Genomic DNA, 12,558 nt, shown 5'->3' on the forward strand with positions numbered 1-12,558 from the left:
AAAACTCGACTGGTTTCCGGTAATTAATTGACGAAACACCCTTCTCGCGCAAGACCGGAATCCAGTAAAATAGTCACATAATTAATACGATTAGTTGCCCGGTTTCCATGACGTAATTTAAGAGCTATATATAGAATCACTGGGATTCCCAGATTTGAGTGTTCGTCGGAAGAGATAGAGAGCGAGAGCGTTGTACATGGTACAAATTGGATAAGTGTCGACTTCCCAAAAGAAAGAAAAACATTTCCTTGAGGGTAAAATATTATATTTTGGTGAAAAAATATATATTTTTGGAGGGGAAATGGTATTTTTAGGGGAAAAATTATGGTAGGGGAAGACGCCGAATATCGGCGTCACTTTCTTAGTAAAAAAAACCCCTGCTGAAAGGGTTAATATAAAAAATAAATAAAATCATTACTTTTGGTCAGCCTGCTAATTGCAATGACAGGTTTGCCAAAAAATGAATATATTGCATATATTAAAGACGGTATATACGATTTTTTATATGTGTTTAATTGTAATATATTGATAAAATATGTTACAATAACACAAAATAGGCAAGAAAAAATATACATTAAAGCCGAATTTCATAAAATGTAGCAAAGACAAATTAGCGCCATGAGCCGATAGTGATGTACATATTTTCCTACAATAACCGAAGCATTCGTCTTTGTATTAGGATCGGAGATAGTGTTCGTGTGTCGTATGAATAGATATCGTTGCAGAAATTCAAATAAACCGTTAAACTAAGTTTATATGCACATCGCACATGTATGGTATACATGGTGGCGAATTCGGCTGTACAGCCGTTTTCAATTTCAGATATCTGGCTTATTTCGCATTTTTCGACACATGTTCTTCATCACTTTTATTTTAATTTATATTGAAATATATATATAATAATTTTTTTACACATTTTATATAAATTCATAAATATTTGACAAAATCGTATATACCCGCTTAAAATTGTAAAATTTCTTAAATACTTTACATATGGTTTACCTGGCAGATGGAAGGTAGCAGTAATTCCTCCTCATCGCCATTAGGACATCAAATGCATTTTCTTTTATAATACTACGATCCTGTGGGGTTTGGTACTTTAAAATAGCATGTATGCATTTTAAGTCGCTCTCGACCAAAACATTCACTGGCATAGTTGGGTCACACTTAACCTTATCTGTGTCAATCATTGACTTAGACGCTTCAAGTGAAGCGAGTTCGTCGTGTTCGTTAACAACATGTTTGCGCACAACATCGCCAATTGTTTGGCCACTTGTGGCTTTGATAAATTGTTTTGTTGTTGTAGCATCCTGGTAAATAAGAAGTCCAAACCAGTATAAAGTCATCGTGGTCTCGCCACCATTTTGCATGTTTTCAGTAAAAATGATCGATGTTACAAAAGCGCTTATGATACATTTAAATGCGATATCGGTAAACGCTTTAAATAAATCACTTCTCTAAAACCCGACACGCGTTTTGTGTCTAAAACCTGGCTTTTGGCACCCGAAAAAAAATCCGAGATTGAAATTATATAATTTTTTTTTTTTTTTGGTTTCGTCAAAAATAAGAGTTGGCGGGTCCGAAAATCATTTTATTAAAAAACTCTGGCCTAAGTTTCGCGCAAAACATTACGTCAATTCGGCAACTTGTTTATGATCAAAAAGTAGCGCTATGAGATTCATGTTTTAATTTGAATACGATGTGGGTTCATCGGAAAATGAAAAAACGGTCACATGAACAAATCCAATCATAATGCAGCATTCATATGAATGTAACAGGAGTTGTAATTATTTAAAAATATTGGGAATAGACTTTAATAATAAGTCATGCCTGTTTTTTGTGGGGTGGGGGAGCATTAATGATCTTTTCTCGCTTGTTCAACGTTAACAATACTAGCTGTAAAAACAATATAAGCAACTAGAAATTTGTTCTTAGTACATGGATACCTCTACAATCCAATTTGTTTCACTACTACCTTAATGTTTAACAATTATTAACAAAAATATGGAGTTGTATGAGTTTACCTGATGATAAATATGTTCCTGAATGTAATCAATCTATCCTATCAAAAATCCTTTTTGAGTTACGCTTCTCACAATTAACAAAATAAAATATTTTGCCTATAGGGCCATTACTCTCCTTATGTTATACAAAATTTAACAAAAATATCAAGGTGCGGTATTTCACATTGTGTTTAATATTTTTTATAAAATTTCATCTCACTATCAGCTGTACTCTTTGAGTTTCTCACAACACAATTAAAAAATTTAATTTCTTTGCTAAAAAGGGGTCATAACTCTGGGCATGTTGAAAAGAAACATATCAAAATATGCAGGTGTGCAAAATATATCAACACAATGGTAATAATTTATGGAAAGTTTCAGTCGACACATATTTTAAAATGTAAGTTTTGTATAAATTATGTTGAAAAAAAACAGAACCAAAATATAGAGGTGGGCAAACTCACATGCCTGTTTACTGTTCTCGTAAACTTTTTAGGAATAGGTGTTATATAAGTTATATGTAACAGAAAAGTCACGAAGATGGAAGAACTAAGGGAAAAGGGCAAATCTATATACCTCCAGCCTTAGAAAAACGCTTTCATTTATTTTCCTTGTTTGTTTTTATTTTACAATGTATACTTGTTTGAAGCATTACATAATATCACTGACTATTCCTTGGTATGTACATGTATTAATTGTTTATTTCAGCAAGTGCAGTAAAATGACCCCGATTTCGGAGCTGACCAACACGCAGCCCACAGACCTACAGGGACTGTCAGTGGAGCTGGAAACTGTCATGGGGGGAATCAAAAGCCTACAGATAAATCAGGAGGCCAGTGTTCAGTCATTGCAGAGAACATACAAGGAACATGGGGCAGTCATGATAGAACAATTGCATGGCAATTTAAGTACTAATATAGATAAGTGTTTTAATAGTTCTGTGGGTACATCGGGCAATAATTTAAAAGAAGAAATGTGTTGGAGTGTTCTTTCTATTTTGAATGAATTTGATAATATTACTGTGAAGGAACTAAATGATATAAAAGAGGAAGTTATAAGCATAAAAGGGTCAGTTACAAGTTCTATTTATAAATGCACCAGTCTTCACAATGACTTGTCACAATTCCATGAAATTGTTCAGAAAATTGGAGATAATAAGGAGCTCTGCCTTATAGCCAGCATAAAATGTAAGCATATAATACAGCAGGCACTGACTCTGCTGGGGAAGTCAGGCAAGGTGTTTAATGTCCAGAGTATTACTAAGCATAATGTGAGAATACCAAGTGATCAAGGTGTATGTTATATCAGAGGCATATGTGTTCTTCACGATGGGCAGGTACTGGTTGTAGACTGGACTAATAAGAATGTCAAGCTGCTGAACCAGCAATACCAGGTGGTGAGTCACTGGGATGTGAATGCTCGGCCATTGGACATTTGTTTGATCACACCCAGTGAGGTTGTAGTGGCTGTGAATACTAGTAACATACATGAGGTCCAGTTTATCACTGTCAACCAGGGAAAGCTTGTTTCTGGCAGGAAGTTTCAGTTACAACATGAATGTACATTTATTACCCATCACCAAGGAGACCTTTTTGTCACCTCTGGTCAAGAACTGTACAAATACTCACTGAATGGCAAACTGATCTGCAGACTCTACCAAGATAGATCAGCTGATTTGACAGGTAAGAATCATGGTGAATCCATCCTGATAACATGTGTATTATGTACAGGGATTTGTCTAGCCATTGTGGACAAAGGAGTCTAGTCAAATTGTGTTATTTTAAATCCATACAATGACAAATTTGGGAATTTTTATTGACTAAATGAACCGAGTTGGGATTTATTTTTTTAATCAACAAATATTGACCCATTAGGCCTTTATCTTGTTATTTTGAAAAAATAATAATATAAATTATAGTTACATACTTTGTGAGATGATAATAAAATAAAATTCAGATGTAATAGCAGAAAACCTGCTGATGTATTATAAAAAAATTGTTCTATAATTCATATGTGCCCTTTGAATGCTACAGTACATTGTAGCCCTAACAAGATTCAGAAATATTGATTTATAAATATGAGTAATAAAGTATTTTGACTGTCACTACATGGCATGTCTATAAATAGAAACTGAGTTCCTGGGAAAGAAACACTTTCTGACCCTGTCTTAATTTTGTGGTTGTTAAATGATTGTACATGTACAATATGTTTACCTGTTGATAGAACTGTGCAATTGTTTCAGTTTGTGTAATTGTTTCCATCTGTGTAATTGTTTTGCTTCAATTCATATCTAACTCACTAGTCGCATTTCAACATTTCAAAGGTTATCACAATAGCTCTGCTACTGAAGTTTATTGTCACGCTTAACTATTGAATCATTGAAATGTATGCATATATTTTAGATGTGTAAAGGCCTCTTTATAGCAACATATGCGTAATACAATATCACTGCAGTATGTTTAATAAGATTATTTAATATTTACAGTAATTCAATATCTTGATGTTACTCTGTTTTGCAGTAGACAAGTGTGCTGTGAGTCCCACAGGAGACAGGCTGTACATCATCAACTACAGGCAGCACAAGCTTCTCACCCTGGCCAGGGATGGCACACTCCTGGCTACATTCACAGACCCAGCACTACATGGCCTAACTGGTCTACATGTGACCCCTGCAGGCCAGGTGCTGGTCTGTGGAGGCTTGTCCCACACTGTACTACAGGTGGGCTGGGAGGGAGAGAGTAAGCTGGCTACGCTGGCTACTCAGGAGGATGGAGTGTGGGGCCCACGGTCTGTCTGCTACAGCAGCACCACATCATCCATCATTGTGGGACAGTGGGACGACAACATCCTGGTGTTCAGAGTGGAATAGTGTTTACATGTATGTATGAGTTGTTGTAATTAGTGATTAGTATTTTAATTACAATGTGTTGTTTAGCATACAAACATAGTAGTGTGTGATGTTACAATACAACATAAAGTGTGTAGTTAAAGATACAAATAATTTATGTACATGTACACATATTGTTATCTGCTTATACATATACAATGTGAGGGTTTTTGTTGGAACATTAGATGTAATGCATATTATGTTATGTTGTCATAACATTTGTGTCATTATGGTCCTAAAATTTAGTTCTTGTAAACTTCGCATGAAAAAAACAAAGCATTTCAACTGAAAATTTAGTATTTGTACATAGATGCACATGTACATAGCAACTGACGCTATTTTTAGACTTTCATTTCCATAAACACCATGCCATGTAAGAAATGTATATGGATGAATATTTTTTAAATAAAATATGAAATTGTTTCAGTAATCTTTGGAGGAGTATATATTAATATTTTACGCAATGTTTACAGAAATGTAACACTTGATGTGAGATTTATTAATAATCCCCCGCCAGAGGCGGAGGGATATTGTTTTGGCGTTGTCCGTCCGTCCGGCTGTCCTTCCGTCCGTCCGGCACTTTTGTGTCCGGAGCCATATCTTGGAAGTGCTTTGGCGGATTTCATTGAAACATCGTATGAGTATATATATGCATAAGAGGATGATGCACGCCAAATGGCATTGTACACCATCTGTTCAAAATAGAGTTATGGCCCTTTGTATCTTGAAAAAATGCTTTTTACTACAGGCACTTTTGTGTCCGGAGCCATATCTTGGAAGTGCTTTGGCGGATTTCATTGAAACTTGGTATGAGTATATATATGCATAAGAGGATGATGCACGCCAAATGGCATTGTACACCATCTGTTCAAAACAGAGTTATGGCCCTTTGTATCTTGAAAAAATGCTTTTTACTATAGGCACTTTTGTGTCCGGAGCCATATCTTGGAAGTGCTTTGGCGGATTTCATTGAAACTTGGTATGAGTATATATATGCATAAGAGGATGATGCACGCAAAATGGCATTGTACACCATCAGATAATAACATAGTTATGGCCCTTTGTATCTTCAAAAAAATGTTTTTTTTAGTGTAAAAATATAACACTTCTGGGTACAGAAGTATATAGGCGGGGGATATCAATTCAACGAATTTGCTTGTTTACCATATTTTATGCTGTTGAACATCTGTTATTGATTTTCATTACATTTATATAAATTTGTGTGAATCCTAAATATACATACAAGAAAAACATCAAGCTATTTTGCTGCTCCAGTGGCTGCTGAGTCGGGACAAGGATGCTGAGGATGTGGTGGACAAGGATGACCTGAATACACAGAAGGTAACAAAGACGTTTTAATTATCAGGCCTTTTCATGGCCAATTTGGGTAAAAATGCAATTTTGGGATTTTTATTTTTTTTGTGCGAAAAGTCAATTGATTTCAGAAAAACAAATTTAATATATCTATTTCTAAAACTTAAAATTAAAAGAATAAAATCATATTATGCTAGTAATATACTTTTTTTTAGATCTTATTGAAATGTAATTGAGACATATTAATCATAAGGCACTTATTATGCCCCCCTTTTGAAGAAGAGGGGGTATATTGTTTTGCACATGTTGGCCTGTCAGTCTGTCGGTCCTTCTGTCCGTCCACCAGATAGTGTCCTGATGATGACTAAAGAACGCTAAGGCCTAGGATCATGAAACTTCATAGGTACATTGATCATGACTGGCAGATGACCCCTTTTGATTTTCAGGTCACTAGGTCAAAGGTCAAGGCCACAGTGACTCGAAATAGTCAAATGGTTTCCGGATGATAACTACAGAATGCTTAAGCCTAGGATCATGAAACTTCATAGGTATATTGATCATGACTGGCAGATGACCTCTATTGATTTTCAGGTCACTAGGTCAAAGGTCAAGGTCACAGTGACTCGAAATAGTAAAAATAGTAAAATGTTTTCTGGATGATCACTCAAGCATGCTTACGCCTAAGATTATGAAACTTCATAGGTACATTGACAGTTTTCTGCCGTGGATGCGCCCTGGCGTCATTGGCGCAAAAATAAAAGATTTGTCGCCACCTGTTTTCCGTATATGGGTCCACCAGCGCACAGGAATTAGTAATAAAAACTAACCAATTCAATTGGTAAGTCGGTAAGGTAATCGAGTGAGTGTGTAATCAAAACGAATTATATCATTGGACGTGACGTCATTGTGCAGCCAATGGTAAATTTACTTTAATAACACTTTATTGCATTGGTAAGTTGAGATTATAACAACCAATCAAAATGGCGTAAAGTGACCGGACGAAGAAAACAAAATCCATTGTAGTTTTTGTCCTCCGGCAAGTAAAATTAGAAAATATGACGATAATAATAACAACACCCCAACAGAGTCTTCCCAAGTCCCAACATCATTTAGCAATGACAAAAAAGTCTACCCCTGGCCCTAAACATATGTTCCAAGCAAATTGGCTTCGAAAATTGTCTTGGTCACTGTTTGACAACAACACAATGACATACACTTTGCGCATAAAGCACACAAAAAACGCCTTTACTATCGGTAGTTCTTATTATTGGACAAGTACTTTGACACACAATGCTGAGTTCAATGACCATAAATCTGTTGAAAGTTTTGTGAATATGTTGACTATTGTTGACAGTTTTAAATAGTTTTTAAAATATTCATGGTTGAATTAGAATGTTACGTCCTGTGGACTTGCTGTTAGAAGAAAACAAACAAATTTAAAGCGGGTATATACGATCTTGTCAAATATTTATTGATTAATATAAAATGTGTAAAAAAATTATTATACATATATTGCAATATAAACTAAAATAAAAGTTAAGAAGAACATGTGTCGAAAAATGCTAAATAAGCCAGATATTTAATTCTGAAATCGAAAAAGGCTGTACAGCCGAATTCACCAGCATGTATATCATGCATGTACGATGTGAATCTAAATTTAGTTTAACGGTTCATTTGAAATTCCTGCAGCGATATCGATTCATAGGACACATGAACACTTACTAAAAAGACGAATGCATCGGTTATTGTAGGAAAATAATTACGAATTATCTTCGTCACAATCGGCTCAGGGCGCTAATTTGTATTTGCTGTATTTTATAAAATTCGCCTTTTATGTATCATTTTTCTTGCATATTGTGTGTTATTATAACATATTTGTATCAATATTTTACAATTCAGCACATATAAAAATCGTATATACCCGCTTTAAAAGTGCAAGTAAAATATAATTTGTTTCTGAAAAATAAATTCTGCTACAAATATATTTCTCTGTCCCCATATTTTTCCTTTTTGTCCCCACTTTTTTAACCCTAAAGGGTCCCTGTCCCCAACAGTAAAAATTCATGGCAGAACACTTCATTGATCATGACTGGCAGATGACTCCTTTAAATTTTCAGGTCACTAGGTGAAAGGTCAAGGTCACAGTGACTCGAAACAGTGAAATGGTTTCCTGATGTTAACTCAAGAATAATTAGGACTAGGATCATGAAACTTCATAGGTATATTGATCATGACTGGCAGATGACCCCTATTGATTTTCAGGTCACTAGGTCAAAGGTCAAGGTCACAGTGACTCGAAATAGTAAAATGTTTTCCGGATGATAACTTAAGAAAGCTTACGCCTAGGATCATGAAATTTCATAGGTACATTGATCATGACAGGCAGATGACTCCTTGAAATTGTCAGGTCACTAGGTCAAAGGTCATGGTCACAGTGACTTAAAACAGTAAAATGGTTTCCTGATATTAACTCAAGAATAATTAGGCCTAGGATCATGAAACTTCAAGGGATATTGATCATGACTGGCAGATGACCCCCATTGATTTTCAGGTCACTAGGTCAAAGGTCAAGGTCACAGTCAGGAGTGACTCGATATAGTAAAATGGTTTCTGGATGATAACTTAAAAATGCTTACGCCTAGGATCATGAAATTTCATAGGTACATTGATCATGACAGGCAGATGACTCCTATAAAATTTCTGGTCACTAGGTCAAAGGTCAAGGTCACAGTGACTCGAAACAGTAAAATGGTTTCCTGATGTTATCTCAAATATAATTAGGCCTAGGATCATGAAACTTTAGAGGTATATTGATCATGACTGGCAGATGACCACTACAGATTTTCAGGTCACTAGGTCAAAGGTCAAGGTCACAGCGACAAAAAACATATTCACACAATGGCTGCCACTACAACTGACAGCCCAAATGGGGGGCATGCATTTTTTACAAACAGCCCTTGTCTTAATAACTGTATCTACACATGTGCAGACATGTGGTGTCACCAATGAACGCTTTTAATCCACACTTGGAGATCGAATGCCTAATTCTCTTTTTATGCCTCCCTTCTAAGAAGAGGGGGTATATTGTTTTGCTCATGTCGGTCCGTCCGTCAGTATGGCAGTATGTCTGTCCACCATATGGTTTCTGGATGATAACTCAAGAATGCTTAGGCATAGGATCATGAAACTTCTTAGGTACATTGATCATGACTCGCAGATGACCCCTATTGATTTTGAGGTCACTAGGTCAAGGTCATGGTGACCTGAAATAGAAAAATGGTTTCTGGATGATAACTCAAGAACGCTTACGCCTAGGATCATGAAACTGCATAGGTACATTGATCATGACTCGCAGATGACCTCTATTGATTTTCAGGTCACTAGGTCAAAGGTAAAGGTCACAGTGACCCTAAACAGTAATATGGTTTCTGGATGATAACTCAAGATCACTTACGCCTAGGATCAAGAAACGTCATAGGTACATAGATCATGACTTGCAGATGACCCCTATTTATTTTTAGGTCACTAGGTCAAAGGTCAAGGTCACAGTGACCCGAAACAGTAAAATGATTTCCGGATGATAGCTCAAGAACGCTTATGCCTAGGATCATAAAACTTCATAGGTACATTGATCATGACTCACAGATGACCGCTATTGACTTTCAGGTCACTAGGTAAAAGGTCAAGGTCACCGTGACTCGGACACAGTAAAATGGTTTCCGGATGATAAGTCAAGACTGCTTACTCCTAGGATCATGAAACTTCATAGGTACATTGATCATGACTCGCAGATGACCCCTACTGATTTTCAGGTCACTAGGTTAAAGGTCAAGGTCATGGTGACTCGACACAGTAAAATTGTTTCCGAATGATGTCTCAAGAAAACTCCTAGGCCTAGGATCATCAAACTTCATAGATACCTTGATCATGACTGGCAGATGACTGCTATTGATTTTCAGGTCACTAGGTCAAAGGTCAAGGTCACAGTGACAAAAAACGTATTAACACCATGGCTGCCACTACAACTGACAGCATGTTTTACAAACAGCCCGTGTTAAAGAAAGAAAAACGCTTTGCGTATGGGTCCGTTTCACATACCAATAAACATGCCAGAAAAGACCTGCTTATGTATTCCCTATGTAGTAAGAATGCAAAAAAGATGAGGTGGAAAAGAAAAGTATGAATTTACTTAAGATAAAATATCCTAAAATTTACTTGTTTGTATAATGTAAACTCATATATATATATATATATATATATATATTCATCCGAAATTTTGTGGTCAAAAAGACTTTTACGGACACATTAGTTCATTTTGTGGATTTCTCAGTTCAGAAAAATAAATGATGAATTTGTGTCAGTTACTTTTCTGTGTGTGATAAATTTGTGGATCAGTCAACCCTTAAAATCAACATAAATAATGTCCCTCAAATAATAATGGTTTACAGTGTAACCTGTGTACAAAGAATGTTAAAGATGAAATTGATAAGAATGATATTATTTAATAAAACATAAAATGGCGTCTTTTATTGTGTATATCATGTTTACAGCAGGACTTGTTTTACTTGAGGATCAATAACTCAAACTCTTCTTCAGCTCGATGCTTTCCAACTTATCATACAGGAACCTCAGTTAAACAACACCCCGAGAATTTCTGTCATCCTCATAAGGCCTTGAGTTTTTATAAAGTTGTGAGATATTTAATAAAGCTTATAAATATGATTCCGTGGAATGCATTTGTTCTCAATAAGAAGGACCCCGGCCTCATTCCCAGAACAGTGTAAGAAAAGCTTTAGAGTTAGTTTCCATGCATGCAATGGCAACAATGTAAGGATGCATGTTATGGGAAAACAGGACTTAATGCATGTGTGTAAAGTGTTGTCCCAGATTAGCCTGTGCAGTATGCATATTCCATATTGGTTCGCTCAACGTTACAGCTACTCGCTCAGCAAAGAAGACAACTGTCTGGTGAAAGGCTGGCCATTTACAGTCCAGTGATGTGGGGGGGAACGCGGCCTTTCCATGTCTGGGGATTGCATTAAAGTTAAAAATATTAATTATGAATTGACAGATTAATAAAGTATTGACAAACACTTTAAATGATGTTTGAGTACGATATGGTTTGATTGAATCAATTGTAATGTTATTTTGGATAAGGAACCAGTGAAATGCCAAGTTCAAAATTCATGAGAATGAAGTTTTGCCTTTGAAAAACTTCAACTCTTATTAAGAGACATGGTTTGTTATAGATTGTAATGTAAACCTTTTGTACCAGTTCATATTTCCCATGTTTTCAGGAGAGCCCCGGTTTTGATATAGAGTTGGTACGGCAACAGCACCAGTCGGGCCCGCACAAGCCTCAAGTCAAGCACGACCCCTCCCCTGACCCCTAGCTTCTCCCATTTGACTTCCAGCTTCAAAGGGTCAGCATCGTTGAACAAATTCCTCCTATAAAAAATTTTGAGCACAAAGAGTTTTCACACATGGTTCTCATCAACCACAATTTTCGTGTCGAGTGATCCGCACTTGAGCCTGTTTGGTTTGTTAGACCCGAGTGCCAGAGATGGGACAACCGTTACAGACACAAGGACTTATTGCAGCAGTTATGGCAACATGTACAGTCGGTTCTCAATGTTGGACTTCACAACTAATATCACGATAAATACAAAGTTGGATAACTCGTTCCATTCTTTTTGGGACAAACAATACAACGGAAAGTAACAAGAGAAAATCAAGGAATATTTGTAGAGTTTTAGTCGGAAGTGTATGCTTACCACTGGGATACTCCTGGACAGTCGTAACTTTACGGACAGTCCCGATTTGTCCTCACAGGTGTCCAAACTGTCCAAAGAGAACGCACTTTTGACGCAGTTGCTAACTTAGAAAGGCAGCACCTACTTTGTTGTGAACACTCAGAGCATCCATGGCCATGCCTCAGGCGGGAAGTTCGACCAACAGCTGAAACAAGATGCTAAAGGTGAACCCATCAGGGTTTGTAACTTCCCACTCCAATCCTTAACAGCCTGGCATTGAGTCGGCGCTTGAGAAGGCGTTGAAAAATGACAGCAGTTTTGTTTTGTGGTCCAGTATGCCCTTTGGCTCTCAACCTGATGTTAGGTAGAACTCAAACTGGGCCCTTAGCAATATCAGCGAGGCTAGAATGTCATCTCTGCATCTTGAGCTTCAGGTGAGACCTTACAGTGTTATTTATTTGGTCAAAGCATTCCTAATCTCAAAAAGTCTATTCCATATTTTTCGATAATTACTGGCTTAATTCCCAATTAAATGTTTGCCAAAACAAATACTGTTTTGAATGGGTTGTGACATTGAGTTCATTTCCATATTCAGCTCTAT

The 12,558-nt window shown here is 36.5% G+C and overlaps 1 protein-coding gene across 1 annotated transcript in view; it reads left to right on the plus strand.

Moving 5' to 3' along the window:
* Positions 1-12,558, plus strand: part of LOC127860449 (uncharacterized) — a 37,796-nt gene that overhangs the window by 23,509 nt on the left and 1,729 nt on the right. The window contains exons 3-6 of the mRNA XM_052398533.1: positions 2,712-3,685; positions 4,523-4,881; positions 6,166-6,231; positions 11,502-12,391. Coding sequence (XP_052254493.1) covers positions 2,712-3,685; positions 4,523-4,872 — 1,324 coding nt within the window. The 3' untranslated portion in view covers positions 4,873-4,881; positions 6,166-6,231; positions 11,502-12,391. The remainder of the gene's footprint in view (positions 1-2,711; positions 3,686-4,522; positions 4,882-6,165; positions 6,232-11,501; positions 12,392-12,558) is intronic.

Source organism: Dreissena polymorpha, chromosome 15, assembly GCF_020536995.1.
Source record: "Dreissena polymorpha isolate Duluth1 chromosome 15, UMN_Dpol_1.0, whole genome shotgun sequence".
Lineage (NCBI taxonomy): Eukaryota > Metazoa > Mollusca > Bivalvia > Myida > Dreissenidae > Dreissena > Dreissena polymorpha.